At 44.1% G+C, this 18,730-nt stretch overlaps 1 protein-coding gene across 1 annotated transcript in view; it reads left to right on the plus strand.

Moving 5' to 3' along the window:
• LOC124623134 (ras-related and estrogen-regulated growth inhibitor) overlaps positions 1-18,730 on the plus strand; it is a 202,581-nt gene that overhangs the window by 127,366 nt on the left and 56,485 nt on the right. Inside the window, exon 4 of the mRNA XM_047148925.1 lies at positions 3,080-3,241. Coding sequence (XP_047004881.1) covers positions 3,080-3,241 — 162 coding nt within the window. The remainder of the gene's footprint in view (positions 1-3,079; positions 3,242-18,730) is intronic.

The raw sequence follows: 18,730 nt of genomic DNA on the forward strand, positions 1-18,730 counted from the left end.
CGATAGACAACACCCTGGTCTGACCCCTCATCCTATTTCCACGCTGCTTGTTTCTCCATAGTTCAGCCGAACCTTTACTCTTTGTCTCAGGTAGAAGTTGAGAATTAGTCTCCCGTCTCTCCAGTTTATTCCTATCTCCTTAAGGATTTTCATCAATTTTGTCCAGCCTTAAGCCAGTCTATAAAACAAACACAAACTTCTTGACTAACAGCCACAACTCTCTCCGACAATATCCTCATACAGAAAGATTTCAGTAATAACTTTTCCCATGCGCTGTTAGAGAGTGGAATGGTAGAGAAATAGTCGGAAGGTGGATCGAAGAACTCTCTGCGTGGCACTTAAATGAGAATTGTAGAATAGTCACGTAGATGTACTAGTAGATGTACAGATATATACCTAAAAACAAACAAGACGGTAATAATTACACAGCTTTATTTTTTCGAGGTGATATTTTATGACTTCCTCTCATTCGAATTATTGTGTGTCATTTTCGTCGGGTTCCTGTAGCAGCGTGCTAGTGTAGCGTGGCGTGGAGATTTCATTGCGAACCAGGACTAGACACGTAGGCCTACATGCAAAGAACCGAAATAATTAATTGTGAAACTTTATTTTTTCGGGCCATAACAATACATTTTAAGAAGGTGTATCACTGCATCCACCCGGAGAGCCTGAGGAACTGCCTAACGGGGTTTGGAATACCTAAGAAACCCGTCAGCCTAGTCGTAATTTGTCTCACTGATTCAAAAGGCAAAGTGAAGCTTGGGAACGAACTTACGGAGAGCTTTCAAATGGTTCAAATGGCTCTCAGCACTATGGGACTTAACTCCTGAGGTCATCAGTCCCCTAGAACTTTCCGCAAAACCTAACTAACCTAAGGACATCACACACATCCATGCCCGAGACAGGATTCGAACCTGCGACCGTAGCGGTCGCGCGGTTCCAGACTGTTATGTCTTATGTTAATAAACACAGGATTGAGTCAAGGAGATGGTGTGTTACCGGTATTGTTCAACCTCACACTTGAAAAGATAATAAGAGAAGTCTCTCGTAAAACCTTCGAGGGCGAGAACATCACACCTCTCGCGTTTGCTGATGATGTGGCCCTGTTGTTCAGGTCTAAGGCGGAACTAATGAAGATGAGTGAAAACGTGGAGGCGGAAGCAAGCAAAACTGGACTCCTTGTGATTGAGTCAAAGACGGAATATCTGGTGATGAGCAGGATTCATGCTTCTTCAAGGGACCCACTACAGCCTTTGATAGTCGGAAACCGGTACCACAGAAGGGTTCGTGAATTTAAATATCGGGGGTAATCTTTACAGAAGTCGCAGCATGTGAAGCAGAAGTCAAAGCGAGTATCCAAGCCGCCAATCGATCATACTTTGGTCTCAGTCAACTTCTTGCACCTTGTGGTCTCTTGCGGAATTTCAAACTCTAGCTGTATAAAACAATGTTTCAACCCGTAGTACTGTTGTTGTTGTTGTGGTCTTCAGTCCTGAGACTGGTTTGATGCAGCTCTCCATGCTACTCTATCCTGTGCAAGCTTCTTCATCTCCCAGTACCTACTGCAGCCTACATCCTTCTGAATCTGCTTGGTGTATTCATCTCTTGGTCTCCCTCTACAATTTTTACCCTCCACGCTGCCCTCCAATACTAAATTGGTGATCCCTTGATGCCTCAGAACATGTCCTACTAACCGGTCCCTTCTTTTTGTCAAGCTGTGCCACAAACTCCTCTTCTCCCCAATTCTATTCAATACTTCATCATTAGTTATGTGATCTACCCATCTAATCATCAGCATTCTTCTGTAGCACCACATTTCGAAAGCTTCAATTCTCTTCTTGTCCAAACTATTTATCGTCCATGTTTCACTTCCATACATGGCTACACTCCATACAAATACTTTCAGAAACGACTTCCTGACACTTAAATCTATACTCGATCTTAACAAATTTCTCTTCTTCAGAAACGCTTTCCTTGCCATTGCCAGTCTACATTTTATATCTTCTGTGCTTCGATCATCATCAGTTATTTTGGTCCACAAATAGCAAACCTCCTTTACTACTTTAAGTGTCTCATTTCCTAATCTAATCCCCTCAGCATCACCCGATTTAATTCGACTACATTCCATTATCCTCGTTTTGTTTTTGTTGATGTTCATCTTATACCCTCCTTTCAAGACACTGTCCATTCCGTTCAACTGCTCTTCCAAGTCCTTTGCTGTCTCTGACAGAATTACAATGCCATCGGCAAACCTCAAAGATTTTATTTCTCCTCCATGGATTTTAATACGTACTCCGAACTTTTCTTTTGTTTCCTTTACTGGTTGCTTAATATACAGATTGAATAGCATCGGGAGAGGCTACAACCCTGTCTCACTCCCTTCCCAACCACTGCTTCCCTTTCATGTCCCTCGACTCTTATAACTGCCATCTGGTTTCTGTACAAATTGTAAATGGCCTTTCGCTCCCTGTGTTTTACCGCTGCCACCTTCAGTATTGTATGGTTGTGATACTTGGATTGTGCGAAAAAAGACTTGAACAATCTTCTTGTTTTTAAGCGGAAAGTCTTAAGGAAGATCTTTGGCCCAGTACAAGATTAGATCACTGGAGAATGGAGGATCAGACATAATTGTGAACTAGACGAAATGTACAATAAACGAAACATTGTAGGATGATGAGAAGGATAAATGCCGATGGCCTTTGAAAGCTATGCACTATACTCCCTATGGAAGAGGCCCACTAGGAAGACCGAGGAAGATCTGGAGGGATGGGATCCATGAGGACTTGCTGCAGATTGGAACAGAGAATGATTGGCGCCAGGAGGCACAAAACAGAACCCAGTGGAGGAGGAATCTTTTAGCAGCGCTCGGTCATCTGGACCTGATCGCGTAAAAAGTAAAGTAAGTAAGCATAACAATCAATACTTACTGACTACCTTTCGCACTGTGTATTCAGTTCCCTCAAACTATGCTGCCCACTCGAATAAGCTCTCTGCTTGACTGCTAAGAGATGCGCCTTTTCATTGTCAGCTGTGCCGCTGGGTGAGCACGTGGGGAGTGCCAGGTTTGCCCTCTGTGCAGGAGAGCGAGTGCGTGACGCTGGAGGCGAACATCCGCTGGGCGGAGGCGTTCGTGCTGATGTACTCGGTGACGGACAAGTGCTCCTTCGACGAGTGCAACCGCCTCAAGTTCCTCATCAACTACAACAAGCGCCGGCGCCGGCTCGGGCCCGCCACGCACAAGGTGGGTCGCGCCTGCCAGCCACTTCTGTTCACAACTTGTAAGAAGCTTCTTCCAATTATATATCCGAAATATGGTGACAAATATGTACATTAATATACATATTTTTGTTGTAAATATATATTATTGGAAAAGATAATTAAATCGAAACCTTAACTGCTGACAGGTGTTGTTGATATACATCAATGGGGAGAGGTGAAAATGTGCGCCCCGACCGGGACTCGAACCCGGGATCTCCTGCTTATATGCCAGACGCTCTATCCATCTATTTTTACTTTTTAAAAATTTGTTTCTGTTTTTTTGTTTTGTTTTCAAAGGTGTAGTAGGTCAGGGGGCAGAGTGGGCAGGGGTCGTACTTGGAGGCCTGGCCAAGGTGTCCCCGTCTCCTGACAGGATAAGGGAGAGGCAGCAGGAAGGAAACATTGTACATTTATGTATTTTTTTATTATTAACAATATTATTTGTTGTATTCATTTAATTTTAATGTCCCAAAAGAAAAGTCATATATGAAAAAGAAAGGAAAGAAATATAGGGCCGAAGTGACATCCTCGTCATTTCACTGGGAGTAATATCCCGTCCCTCGAAACAACGTAAACTTGGGACTCCCCACCGCTTCGGGGGGTTATGAAACATGCTGCCTAGAAAGTTCGCAAAATGCGTTTTATATTTAGAGTGTCGTCGGATGATTTCGTGTTGTTCTAGTAGATAATGCCAGTAGCCCATGCTCGATATCAAGGTCCGCGAGAGCACGTAATGCCATGCGTGTCCTCCAATCCAGCGGATTGCCGATGTTTTTTGTGAGGGGAAAAAGACAGCGTCAGGGCAAAATAAAGCGTCCGTCGTGATCGTGGATTCGTCGTCCATCTGAGCCACCGAGAACACAGAGGATGGTGCGACTGCAGGGACTTACCCCTTGCACGCCTCCCGTGAGACCCACATTCCCAACTGTCCACAACCTACATTCATACTGTTCCTAATAGATATTTGCCCATTCACTCATTACTCGCACCAGACTAAGCTGACGAGTCCCATAAGAGTTCTGGCAAAGCGTGCGCATTCGCATAGAAGAAGGTCATTGGCCGTGTAGCCTATAACTATGGTATCTGTTCCCGAAAGAACAGATACCATTGATGACCGTGCAGCTTCTCAAGAACGAAATGACAATTAAATCGAAACCCTTAGCTACCGACAGGTGTTGTTGATATACATCAATGGGGACAGCTGAAAATGTGCGCCCCGACCGGGACTCGAACCCGGAATCTCCTGCTTACATGGCAGACACTCTATCCATCTGAGCCACCCAGATGCACGGTTCCCGAAAGAATAGATACCATCTTCATATATATTATGTGTCTTTTTGTCGGACATATTTACGAATTCGAGGATTCACAATAATCTACGGAAAATAATGTGTGTCTATTCTAATAAAATGTCTTCTCGGCGTCCAACTGCTTTATTTGAGAGCTATAACACGTATGCGGTTGTTACTCCCTCGGCAGCTTTTGTATTGCTGTTACTTACTCTTTCTTATCCACTCATTTACTTCTCATGCTACCACGTTCGTCCCAAAACTGAAGTACTTGTACGATTGCGAAGAAAATATGACTACCTGCAGTTTTCAGCCAACACTCTCATCTGTTCCACCTCCCCCTACTGTAGAATTGGTTCAATTGGCTCTGAGCACTATGGGACTCAACTTCTGAGGCCATTAGTCCCCTAAAACTTAGAACTACTTAAACCTAACTAACCTAAGGACATCACACACATCCATGCCCGAGGCAGGATTCGAACCTGCGACCGTAGCGGTCTCGCGGTTCCAGACTGCAGCGCCTAGAACCGCACGGCGACTTCGGCCGGCCTACTGTAGTATTCCTCGCATTTTATGCTTAGGGTGATGTACTCAGGTAGTATTTTATTAGCTGCATCGAACTTTATAAGATTTCCAGGAAACTCAATAAATCGAAATAAATTTATTTTTAGTAGCAATGGTGTAAAGTAAATCGTAGTAACATTGTTTCGCTTTTAGTTTCTGAAGTAATTTTCACATTAAAAGAACAAGTTCTTCTAACAGTTCAGGGTCACAAGTATCTATGGAAAGTACTGGAAAGGAGATTAAACCATGAGTAGGCAGCAAGACGTTGGACGACCACCCATCACAGAACGTGGAGGTCGGAGATTTTTGCGTTCTGCAAAGAAGATAGGCGTCGATCTGTGGCAGATCTGTTGGCAGGATACAATGCTGGTGTGGGCACAGGTGTTACGGAGCACACCCTTCAGAGCACATTGTTCAACATTGGTTTCCGCCTTCGTGTACGCATGTTGAGCCAACGACATGGTCTATAACGATTGGCCGCGCGGGATTAGCCGAGCGGTCTAGGGCGCTGCAGTCATGGACTGTGCGGATGATCCCGGAGGAGGTTCGAGTCCTCCCTCGGGCATGGGTGTGTGTGTTTGTCTTTAGGATAATTTAGGTTAAGTGGTGTGTAAGCTTAGGGACTGATCACCTTAGCAGTTAAGTACCATAAGATTTCACACACATTTTTTTTTCTTTTTTTTGTTACAACGGTTGCAGTGGCCCCGGGACCATAGAGATTGGGTCATCGAAACATGTGACCGTGTCGTTTTATCGCATGAATCACGTTCCTCGTTTCACCAAGTTAATGGTCGTGTCCGGATATGCCGTCATCCAGGGGAACCGACTGCTCGAGCCAATCCAAGCCACAATGGCAGCTGTGGAACTTATTGTAAGCCACTTGCATCCTCGACGGCGATGCTATCTTCCAACAGGATAACGTTCGTGTCACAAGGCTAAAATTGTGCTATAGTTGTTTGAGGGGCGTGATAGTGAACTTACGTTGATGTCTTGCCCACCAAAATCGCGTACTCTGAACCGAATGGAACACATACGCGACATTAACCGACGCCTGCTCCTCATCTTCAAATCACCGGTCCGTAATTTACCGGGAGTGCTGACCTGTAGGTAGACATCTCTTGCCACATGCCTCCTGAAAGCTTGCAAAGACTTGTCGAATCCACGCTACGCAGAACAGGTGCTGTATTGTGTTCCGACGATGGTAATAACAGTGTTCTGGCTCATCGGTGTATATTCGCTTAGCACACTAAAAATTAATCCACTACATGGAAATCATAAGCATTACTGTAATCACCGAAGGCGGAAAAAGGAAGCCAGTTTTTAAAATTTTCCCTTTAACCACCAATGGCGAAAAATGAAATGTTTAGAGAAGTGAAAATCTGCTCATTTACTTAACAATTTCGAATAACTTATGCGAACAGCTTATTTAGGAAGTAGTGGAGTATAATTTACCCGTGGTTATCCCTTCAGAATGGTCAATACTATCTCGTCATATACGCATTTCATCTTGAAATACCCGGTTTATGAAGGGCGTTATATTCCTCGAAGAAAGTTACATACGAACGCTACTAAAAGCGCTGCAGCTGCCGTTAACCAACGACTATTGGAAGTCATAAACTTCAGAATCATAGTTTGCTTCCTTAAGGGGTCGCTATACAACAGAAAACACGGACCTCTTCCTGTTAGGCGAGACAAAAATAACTAGAAATATAGAGGCTTCTGAAACGTAGCACAACAATTCTTGCACGACATAATCTGCAAACTTCGCATATTCTCAACGCTGTTGTCAATACGATCGTCGAAACAAACTTCCTCACTATGCTACTTCACTGTCTTTTATATCTCTACTCATCAGTGCCATTGTTACCAACATCAAAATATTCCTTTTTCATCCTGATAAAAAAAAACGCTTTTTTCTCATTTCTGCCTAGAACGTGCACCATAGACTCCAACCAAAAACAAACATACTCCAGTAAACTGCTTTTCGGTTATATAACAGATGTATACCAAAGCTGTGACACAAAGATAGGCTGCATGCATATTTCACTTCTTCCTTCCTCCAGTATGTTCCTTTACGGATAGCAATACATATTCAGATTGTGTCATTCACTCTGGAGAAGGGTGTTTACTGTTTTGAAACTTCGAAACAGATGAAAACTGTCTACCGCACCGCGATTTGAACTCGGTAACTTGACCTCCACAATCAATGTTCCATTATTGGCAGCAGATGCCGCTTTTGTGCAGAGTGCTAGTCCAGCTTCCGCAAAGTTTGAAAACTAGGGGAGAGATATTGACTGAAGTTAAGCTATGCTGGCGGGTTGTGGATCGTATACGGGTAGTTCCATTGATAAGACACCAAACAATATTCCGGTTTCGATTCGTGCTCCCGTACGCAATTTTAACGTCCCAATAGTACACGGATAGTGTCGCCTGTCCCGCGAAAGACTATAATGAAGTATCTGAAAAGTGTCAACTGCCAAGCACACTAAAGTAGACGCTTGACAGTTGCCAAAAAGTTGTTTAGGAAATTGTAAATACCGGTTTTCTGACTGTGACATTTGAGGCATATAAGCAATATTTATTCCCCGAGTTCCTTATACAAATGGAAGGTTCGCAGAATACAGATGTAGATGGTACTAGAATGAAATTTTCACTCTGTAGCGGAGCGCGTGCTGATATGAAACTTTCGGGCAGGTTAAAACTGTGTGCCCGAACGAGACTCAAACTCGGGACCTTTACCTTTCGCGGGCAAGTGCTTAACGACCTTTTTTTTTTTTTGTTACTCTCATTTTGTTCGGTATGGTTCGCTGCGTTTGCTCGGGGCGGATGTCCCGTTACGCCTGTTGAAGTTCATCGTTGATCCATTCACTCTTTCTTTTTTGTTAGAGAGGGCAGTTAATCCTCTGATCGAACACGCTAGGCCACCATGCACCTACTGAGCTACCTAAGCACAACTCAGGACCCCTCCTTACAGTTTTAATTCCACCAGCACCTTGCTCTCGCCCGCGAAAGGCAAAGGTCCCAAGTTCGAGTCTGGGTCGACATACAGTTTTAATCTGCCAGGAAGTTTCGTAGATGGTACTCACATTCCTATGTAATACTGACAGCGTCTCGATCATACACAGGGAGACGCTCGTGAATGTACTTTTAATCGCTCTGAACTCCTCTGTAAATCATAACAGTTCATGTATAACGCTTTTCCTATCTATCCTTGTTGCTTCTGAGGTAGTTTTCAAGGACGTTTTACATTTTATCTTTTTTCAGACTACAAACATGGTTTTGGTCGTTATTTTCAATGTAATTTGTACATTTGCTCATCATTAGTCAGGTTTCGGCAATAATTTTTCATTTGTTAGATTTCTTATCTCTGGAAACTCAGATGCTTTTTTCTACCCGTGCAAGTTATTACATTTTTGCGTAATTGTTTTCGTATGCACGATAGATAAATCGACTCTGAAGAGCTAAGAACGCTTTACCTAGCAAAATGCAGATTTTTTGTTTTTGCTTAGATCGTTACTTGGATATAAGTCTGTATTTCTGAGTGGACAATATCTATGGTTGCCACGTCGACGTTACGCGGATAAACAGTTTTAATAAGATTCTTGTAGATGTGTGTGGTCTGTCCCTTCTTTTTAAACTCAGTCAAGAAAAGGTGCAGGAAATCGAAAGAACTGGGCGTTTCACTAAAGTCCTTTTTATTATCTGTTAAGATGCTTAACATCTAGATTCACTAAGTAAATGAAGTAAGCCTTGTGAAAAGTTGCTCAACTGTATTTACATGCAGCAAAGTCACAAATATTGCCACCTAGTGCGTTATAAGCAATAAGCACTTCTTTGGATGTACATTTTCGGCACAAATAACGTTTCTCAATTACTTTTACAATTCACTTCACTAAAACCACGCACTCCCACTAATAGCATTCATACCGAAGCAACGACGCTCTTGTTAGAAACTGCAGAATAAATCAGTCTCTCGCCCGCATCTCGTGGTCGTGCGGTAGCGTTCTCGCTTCCCACGCCCGGGTTCCCGGGTTCGATTCCCGGCGGGGTCAGGGATTTTCTCTGCCTCGTGATGGCTGGGTGTTGTGTGCTGTCCTTAGGTTAGTTAGGTTTAAGTAGTTCTAAGTTCTAAGGGACTGATGACCATAGATGTTAAGCCCCATAGTGCTCAGAGCCATTTGAAATCAGTCTCGTATCAGTCAAATGTTCGTATAGTGTTCAATGATTAGTTCTGATTGCCAAAGTATTACAAAGTTCCTCACTTCTCGCTGAGGTAGTGTCTCCAAGGAGAGGCTGTACGATACGCCAAACAGAGTTACAATCTTTAATAAGAGAGGCAACTTACAATTTAGCTATCGTATCTCTCAGTTAAATGATCCAAACAGAATAACTGTTAATAAGGAAAGCAATTTACAATTTAGCTGTCACATTTCTCAGTTAAATCATCCAAACAGAATAGTTGTGATCACATAAGCTTTATACTACCTTCTATCGCAGTGTCCCTGACATAAATCTACAACTATACTACTGGCCATTAAAACTGCTACACCAAGAAGAAATGCAGATGATAAAAGAGTATTCATTGGACAAATATATTATACTAGAGCTGACATGTGACTACATTTTCACGTAATAAATTTTCACGTAATAACAGCCTTGATACGCAAGGGCATTGAGTCAAACATAGCTTGGATGGCGTGTACAGGTACAGCTGCCCATGCAGCTTCAACACCATACCACACTTCATCAAGAGTAGTGACTGGCGTATTGTGACGAGCCAGTTGCTCGGCCACCATTGACCAGACGTTTTCAGTTGGTGAGAGACCTGGAGAATGTGTTGGCCAGGGCAGCAGTCGAACATTTTCTGTACCCGGAAAGGCCCGTACAGGACCTGCAATATGCGGTTGTGCATTATCCTGCTGAAATGTAGGGTTTCGCAGGGATCGAATGAGGGGTAGAGCCACGGGTCATAACACATCTGAAATGTAACGTCCACTGTTCATAGTGCCGTCAATGCGAACAAGAGGTGACCGAGACGTGTAATCAATGGCACCCTATACCATCACGCCGGGTGATACGCCAGTATGGCGATGACGAATACACGCTTCCAATGTGCGTTCACCGCGATGTCGCCAAACACGGATGCGACCATCACGATGCTGTAAACAGAACCTGGATTCATCCGAAAACATGACGTTTTGCCATTCGTGCACCCAGGTTCGTCGTTGAGTACACCATCACAGGCGCTCCTGTCTGTGACGGAGCGTCAAGGGTAACCGCAGCCACGGTCTCCGAGCTGATAGTTCATGCTGCTGCAAACGTCGTCGAACTGTTCGTGGAGATGGTTATTGTCTTGCAAACGTCCCCATCTGTTGACTCAGGGATCGAGACGTGGCTGCTCGATCCGTTACAGCCGTGCGGATAAGAGGCCTGTCATCTCGACTGCTGGTAATACGAGGCCGTTAGGATCCAGCTCGGCGTTCCGTATTACCCTCCTGAACCCACCGATTCCATATTCTGCTAACAGTCATTGGATCTCGACCAACGCGAGCAGCAATGTCGCGATAGGATAAACCGCAATCGCGATAGGCTACAATCCTACGTTTATCAAAGTCGGAAACGTGATGGTACGCATTTCTCCTCCTCACACGAGGCATCACAACAACGTTTCACCAGGCAACGCCGGGCTGTTTGTGTGTGAGAAATCGGCTGGAAACTTTCCTCATTTCAGCACGTTGTAGGTGTCGCCACCGTTGCCAACCTTGTGTGAATGCTTTGAAAAGCTAATCATTTGCACAAAAGCCTGAATAACCTTCTTTCGCAGCGCGGACTGATGCGGGGCGTACACGAAGAGAGTCCGTGAGGTTCTGGAAAGCGCCGACAGAGCTGTGGAGCCACGCATATGCCGGCTCCAGCGCAGTGACCAGGCATCTGCGCCATGTCTCTCGGTTGAGGATCCATTGCTCGAACAGCACGATCCATATGGTGCCTCAGGTTCTCCATTGCGTTTAAATCCAGGGACTTTGATGGCCAGGATAATACGGTAAACTCATCCTAGTGCTCTTGGAGTTCCAACGTACACTGCAAGCTGTATGGCACGTAGCACAGTGTTTGTGCTACATTCCATCGTGTTGAGGCAAAACAAACTGCATGTAGGGGTCGATATGGCGCCAAGGATAGACGCGTATTTCACCTGTCGCTGCTCAGTGGACATCCATTTGCACTGCTGGCGTGCAGATTCCAGTCGATCAGAAGCAAGGCACCGCCTCTGGAACGTGGGTCGGGGTGTGAGACAAACTACGGCCAGTAAGCGTTCTTGTTGTCTTTTCTCGAACAGTCGTAAGTCTTTAATTAATTTTTGAATTCTCTCAAGTTATGGGCTTGCAATGAACCCGGTTCTAGGCGCTTCAGTCTAGAACCGCGCGACCGCTACGGTCGCAGGTTCGAATCCTGCCTCGGGCATGGATGTGTGTGATGTCCTTAGGTTAGTTAGGTTTAAGTAGTTCTAAGTTCTAGGGGACTGATGACCTCGGATGTTAAGTCCCATAGTGCTCAGAGCCATTTGAACCATTTTTTTTTTTTTTTTTTTGCAATGAACCAGACAAAGTTTAAACAACAATAGCTAAGTCCGGTGTTCTGGGCACAGTTTTATCTGATGAGTATCAGGCCTTGTCAATGAGATCTGTTTTCGAACCAGACAGGAACTGCTTTCAATGAGTGGAGGTCCATCCGAACCAGTTTCCCATCGAACATTGCAAAGAAGACTGTATGCAGTGGATACTTGGAGTTGCATATTTCGCAAGAAGCTATTGTCTCAAACTGAACATAAAACTCGAAGCCTTCAGTGGGCCAAACAACATAGAGACTGAACTTAGTGGACTGCAGGCGTATCGTGCGGCCAGAGGAGCAGCGATATTGCCTCTTTTCAAATGATGCGAGACGTCGAGTGTTCCGATGACCCAGTGGTGCGTCCAGCCTGCGGTGAAGGGAAGATGCAGTTCAGATCAGAGGTGGTTGTTCTGTGACATTTTAGAGGTATGTTTCATACAGTGACATGGGCCCACTGATTCAGGTTACTGTAAACCTGAATCAGGATGTTTATCTCAACAGCCTCGATGACCAAGTATTGTCCTTTCTTTTTCTGCGGACATTCTTGTCTTCCAAGGTGACAAAAGCCATCTTTTCAGAGCTACACACATACGATCCTGGTTTGACTGCACTCAGGCATCCTATCGAAGGTCGATCGATCCGATTAACCATCGGATCTTAAAACCTCCTGGCAGTTTAAAACTGTGTGCCCGACCGAGACTCGAACTCGGGACCTATGCCTTTCGCAGGCAAGTGCTCTACCAACTGAGCTACCGAAGCACGACTCACGCCCGGTACTCACAGCTTTACTTCTGCCAGTACCTCGTCTCCTACCTTCCAAACTTTACAGAAGCTCTCCTGCGAACCGCGCAGAACTGGCACTCCTGAAAGAAAGGATATTGCGGAGACATGGCTTAGCCACAGCCTGGGGGATGTTTCCAGAATGAGATTTTCACTCTGCAGCGGAGTGTGCGCTGATATGAAACTTCCTGGCAGATTAAAAGTCTGTGCCCGACCGAGGTAGGAGACGAAGTACTGGCAGAAGTAAAGCTGTGAGTACCGGGCGTGAGTCGTGCTTCGGTAGCTCAGTTGGTAGAGCACTCGCCCCCGAAAGGCAGGTCCCGAGTTCGAGTCTCGGTCGGACACACAGTTTTAATCTGCCAGGAAGTTTCATATCAGCGCACACTCCGCTGCAGAGTGAAAATCTCATTCATCGGATCTTAGTACTGTGGAAAATGTCTGAGACTATTTGGAATTGTGTGTGAAACATAGCAATCGACGACATCCACACAATTTGGTGGCTCCAGGAGACATAATTATCCTAGAGTGGCATCAGATGGATACGTTGAAAACACCGGGGACACTCTTCCTCGACGAATTGAGGCCTTTATCAAGACTAGAAAAGTTAAGGCAGGGGTGGACAATAACTTGGCTCGCAACCCTTGCATTGGCATGAGTGCCACAGCACTCAGACTGGCTGGCACACTTCCCTCACCTTCAAAAAAATGGCTCTGAGGACTATGGGACTTAACATCTAAGATCTCCAGTCCACTAGAACTTAGAAATACTTAACAACCACTTAACAACTTAACTTACAACGCAGCATGTCATTCTCAATGGAGAGAAGTCTTCCGAAGTAAGAGTGATTTCAGGTGTGCCGCAGGAGAGTGTCGTAGAACCGTTGCTTTTCACAGTATACATAAATGACCTTGTGGATAACATCGGAAGTTCACTCAGGCTTTTTGCGGATGATGCTGTGGTATATCGAGAGGTTGTAACAATGGAAAATTGTACTGAAATGCGGGAGGATCTTCAACGAATTGACGCATGGTCCAGGGAATGGCAATCGAATCTCAATGTAGACAAGTGTAATGTGCTGCGAATACATAGAAAGAAAGATCCTTTATCATTTAGCAACAATATAGTAGGTCAGCAACTGGAAGCAGTTAATTCCATAAAGTATCTGGAAGTAGGCATTAGGAGTGATTTAAAATGGAATGATCATATAAATTTGATCGTCGGTAAAGCAGATGCCAGACTGAGATTCATTGGAAGAATCCTAAAGAAATGCAATACGAAAAGAAAGGAAGTAGGTTACAGTACACTTGTTCTCCCACTGCTTGAATACTGCTCAGCAGTGTGGGATCCGTGCCAGATAGGGTTGATAGAAGAGAGAGAGAAGATCCAACGGAGAGCAGCGCGCTTCGTTACAGGATCATTCAGTAATCGCGAGAGCTTTACGGAGATGATAGATAAACTCCAGTGGAAGACTCTGCAAGAGAGACGCTCAGTAGCTCGGTAGAGGCTTTTTGTTGAAGTTTCGAGAATATACTTTCACCGAGGAGTCAAGCAGTATATTGCTCCCTCCTACGTAAATCTCTCGAAGAGATCATGAGGATAAAATCAGAGAGATTAGAGCATTCACAGAGGCATACCGACAATATTTCTTTCCACGAACAATACGAGACTGGAATAGAAGGGAGAACCGATAGAGGTACTCAAAGTACCCTCCGCCACACACCGTCAGGTGGCTTGCGGAGTGTGGATGTAGATGCAGAAACCTAACTAACCTAAGGGCATCACACACATCCATGGCCGAGGCAGGATTCGAACCTGCGACCGTAACGGTCGCGCGGTTCCCGACTGAAGCGCCTAGAACCGCTCGGCCACCGCGACCGGCGCACAAAAAGAGGTACCGGTAGTTTAGAGAGCTTTCGTCAGAAACCTATAAAAATGAATGGGAATGACATATTAGACAGAAAGAATTTAAAGGATTAGTTGACAACGAAAGATCAAAAAATAGCAACGATCGACAGACGGTATTGATTGTTCTGTACTCTATCATACTTTTTAGTCTTAATTCTGTGATCATGTTATAGAATATAGACCATTCTTTGTTTTAAATTCTGAGGAAGACACTGGTAGCAGGGTCGAAACCAGGTTAATTTGTTAAAAACAGTGACCGAGGGCTGATTTTCTTTCAATTGGAAAGACGAGACGTTTTGATATTGGAAACGAAATTAAAAAAAAAATTGCTTTAAAATCGGCGTTACTGATTTTCGAGGTCAATCATTAATAGGATTACGATAGACATTGTACCGACAATAAAAGTTTGAATCACCGGATTTTGTAAATCATGAAAAGATATAAGCTGCAACAATGGCGGCCGATCAGTTGCATGACGTTATCAAGTCTTGCACAATGCATCGTCTCAAATTAATACTGAAGCAGATAAATACGGGCTAGGACGAGGTACATACAATGATGGATTTTAACTGATATACTGACAAAAAATATGCAGACGCTAGAAATACCGCACCTCCTTCTAATCGTGCGCCTACATCGGAAGCTACGAGAGAAGACAGTGAGGTAGGCAAGATCCCTAAAAAAAAAAAAAAAAAAAAAAAAAAAAAAAAAAAAAAAAAAAAAAAAAAAATCATTTGTTTCAACAGACATTAGTTCGCATTTGAAAAGTCACAGATTACGTTTATATAATTATACTACTACGTTGCGTCGTTCCATCTTTGGAGCGATAGATTATCCGATTAATTTGGAAAAAGGGTATCACGTACTAAGGGCAACCTTTTTGATGATGCCGTCGGTAACTGGTAACCGCAAGACCGTCCAAATGTACGTCCAATGGGACCTACCGACAGAACGTTAAGTGACGGAGCATCTGTCACGATTGCGTTCTCAGCTGCGCCGGGTGATAGATAAGGTTTATTTTTATTTTTTACTTTCGTGAAAAGTCGACATCTGTGGGACACATCCCCACACACGTTTAGGTGTTCAATACGGCGTGAAAAAGTAGTCACGAGAATGCGATATGTCGTTAGTCGGCTCGTCGTTTTATGCTGCTTTGTCGACTGGTACTTGTTAAAAAAAACGGGGGACGTTCAAGCAAATGTGAATCTGTTGTTACAAAACAATCGTTCGTCGCTGGGCGGATAGAAAGTAATTATGAAGTAATTCCAGACATTTGTTCCGTTCATCACGTCACCAGCTATCATACCACGAAGAATATTTTTCAAACAAAATATCCATTTCACAAACGTTCTACGTTGAAATGTTTTGTGAAGTTCAGGCTGTCTCTTCGTGAAGTTCATACTGTTTACTCGTGAAGTTCATACTGCCTAGAATCGCTTCGAAACTGTAAAGATTTGGCCTTGTAGTAGACGAAGAGGTCATCAGAGATGGAGCATGGGCTCGGAATGGGCAGTGACGTGAAAGGACAGAGGGGGGGGGGGGTCGGGGGGGGAGGGGGCGTAGTCTTGACCATTCCGCGACCTCACTCGGTTTGGGAATTTCTTTAAATGAAGTTCAGAATTTCAAATGGGAGAATGATATGCAGTGTGATCTGAATCGCAAAATCTGTTATGTTGCTGTTGCTGAATAGTTACATCATATGTTGGGCCAGTTCTGTGGTATAAAATCTTGGTACAGCCGCCGACTCAAGTAATACTTAAATTAAGAAGCAGAAATAATGAGGAATTATGGTACTGCTTCAAATACATTTTTGTTCTTGTGAAAAGGAAAAACCTTTTTTTCATTTATTAAAGCATTTCTTCTGACTTAATCGCGTCCACTATTTTCAAATTACAAATAATCTTCTCATACAGAATTGATGATTACAGGCAGGCACATTCACGTTTTCTCGGTTTACTATGTCAGGTAACTCCGTGTTCGTGCATTTTGACATTTGTCTGGTCAGTTGGTTTGGATGGTTCCAGGTTTCAATCTTAGTTTCATTTCTCATTGTAGGAAACCTTTGAGACACTGTCTTCTAAGGCCACCAAAAAATTCTTCGACCCACTCTCTCGGTCCACTGATCAGAAAAAATATTTTAAATACTCCAGGGTGCAGAAAAACCCATGTTGAAAACCGGTAAATGGGTTGTTTTGTAATCATTCCTAAAGAAAAAAGATTATTTCCAATTTATAGGTGGCTTCATCTGTTGAAACAGCAGAACTGAAGTAATTTTTTTCGTATAATAAATACAAGAGAAGGTTAAACTCAATATAACATTAAACAGATCTTTCTAAGTATATCCTTTATCCTACCATATTTGCATCTTGTCTTTTTTTTTTTAAACACTGCTTAAAGTTATCAATACGAATAACATATCTTCTTGATGTTACTGAGCCAGCGCAACACATCAAAACAATTTCAAACAAAAAATGTTAGACCAAGAGTTATATTCGAAGATGCTAATTTAGTGTCATTTGTCACGTGAAACTCAGAATTCGACTTCTTTTTCTCAGGTTTGTAGCTGAATCTCAGCAGTGTGAGGTTTACCGACAGTTAGTCCTTAAAAGCTTGCCTAAAAGGACCTTTACCTGAAAACCTTGGGACGCACCATTATCTAGGTGACGGTCGGTGTAGTATATCGGAACAGTGTAAAGGTCTTCCATGGGTGCCTCCTTTCACTCCATCTAGCACGCTGAGCTTGAAAATATTGTCCTCTGGGGGGAACCGCCGATATAAACACTGTTTCCAAATTTCCCTTTTATCTACCATCAGGGCCGAAAGTTAAATCAATGCAATTAGTTTACAAGTTTCCCCAAGCAGACAAACATTCGTCCGAACCTTGGGCTCTCTCGCTAACGAAATTCTGTCCTCCGGCAGCGCAGGGGAAAATCCCGTTACCCATTAGCAGCAAATGCCGCCAGCCCTTTCTGCTCCGACAACAAACTGACCTGCATCACGGTAACGTCAAAATTAACCGACGAAAATTTCGTCGCAGCGTCTGCGTAGGAAATAAACGTACATCTCTTTCACCCCACTGTTTAAAGCTAATAGTGACATACGACCAGACGCTAGGCATTGTGAGAAGTTTAGAAGGTTATGCAACTGAAATCTCTGCCGACTTGAAATCAGTTTCACTAGATCCTAAATATTTGGGAGCCGCGCGGGATTAGCCGAGCAGTCTGGGGCGCTGCAGTCATGGACTGTGCGGCTGTTCCCGGCGGAGGTTCGAGTCCTCCCTCGGGCATAGGTGTGTGTGTGTTTGTCCTTAGGATAATTTAGGTTAAGTAGTGTGTAAACTTAGAGACTGATGACCTTAGCAGTTAACTCCCACAAGATTTCACACACATTTGAACATTTTGAACTATTTGGGAATCATGTGTACCAAGATACACATACCATTTTAAAGCAAACCATGTTGACAACTGTGAGTGGATACCATCACGAAGAACGTTAGTGATGCCTTAAGTCATTCAAACAGCTGATTACGGACGTTAGTGCTGACCAGAAATGCCACTTCCTATTACGTCAGCAACGGAAAGTTTCCATTGGAAACTCGGGACAGCTGAATGTAGCTATGCTTCTTCGCGTATTTCAAACAAATTAGACAAAAATACAAGGGTGTTCGATAAGTAATGCAACATTTTTCCCTCGGCCAGTTTCGGTTAAAAAAATGCGGAATTTGTTGTGGGCCATCGTCGAATATTGCCGCTTCAACCCCTATAGTTCCATGAATTTCCAACAGGTGGCGGCGCTGTAAGTAGCAATCAAAATGGCGTCTGTAACGGAGTTGCTTTCCAAGCAGAGAGCTGCCATTGCGTTTCTTTTCGCGGGAAACCAGAGCATCACAGGTATCCATAGTCTCTTGCAGAATGTCTACGCAGACCTAGCAGTGGGCAAAAGCACGGTGAGTCGTTGGGCTAGTCGCCAGTTATCATCGCAACAAGGTCGCGCAAACTAGTCCGATCTCCCGTTTGCCAGCCGGCCACACGCAGCTGTGACTCTTTCAATGATGGAACATGTGGATACTTTCATCGGAGGTGATCGACGGATCACAATCACCTCGCTGCGCAACTGGATGTCTCTGTTTGTAGTGAGGACATCCCCGTGCACCAGCTGGGGTATTCTTCTTCCTCACCCACCCTACAGCCCAGATCTCCCTCCTTCCGACTTCCTCGTGTTTGGTGCCGGCCGGTTCTAGGCGGTTCTAGGCCTACAGTCTGGAACCGCGCGACCGCTACAGTCGCAGGTTCGAATCCTACCTCGGGCATGGATGTGTGTGATGT

Source organism: Schistocerca americana, chromosome 7 (genome assembly GCF_021461395.2).
Source record: "Schistocerca americana isolate TAMUIC-IGC-003095 chromosome 7, iqSchAmer2.1, whole genome shotgun sequence".
Lineage (NCBI taxonomy): Eukaryota > Metazoa > Arthropoda > Insecta > Orthoptera > Acrididae > Schistocerca > Schistocerca americana.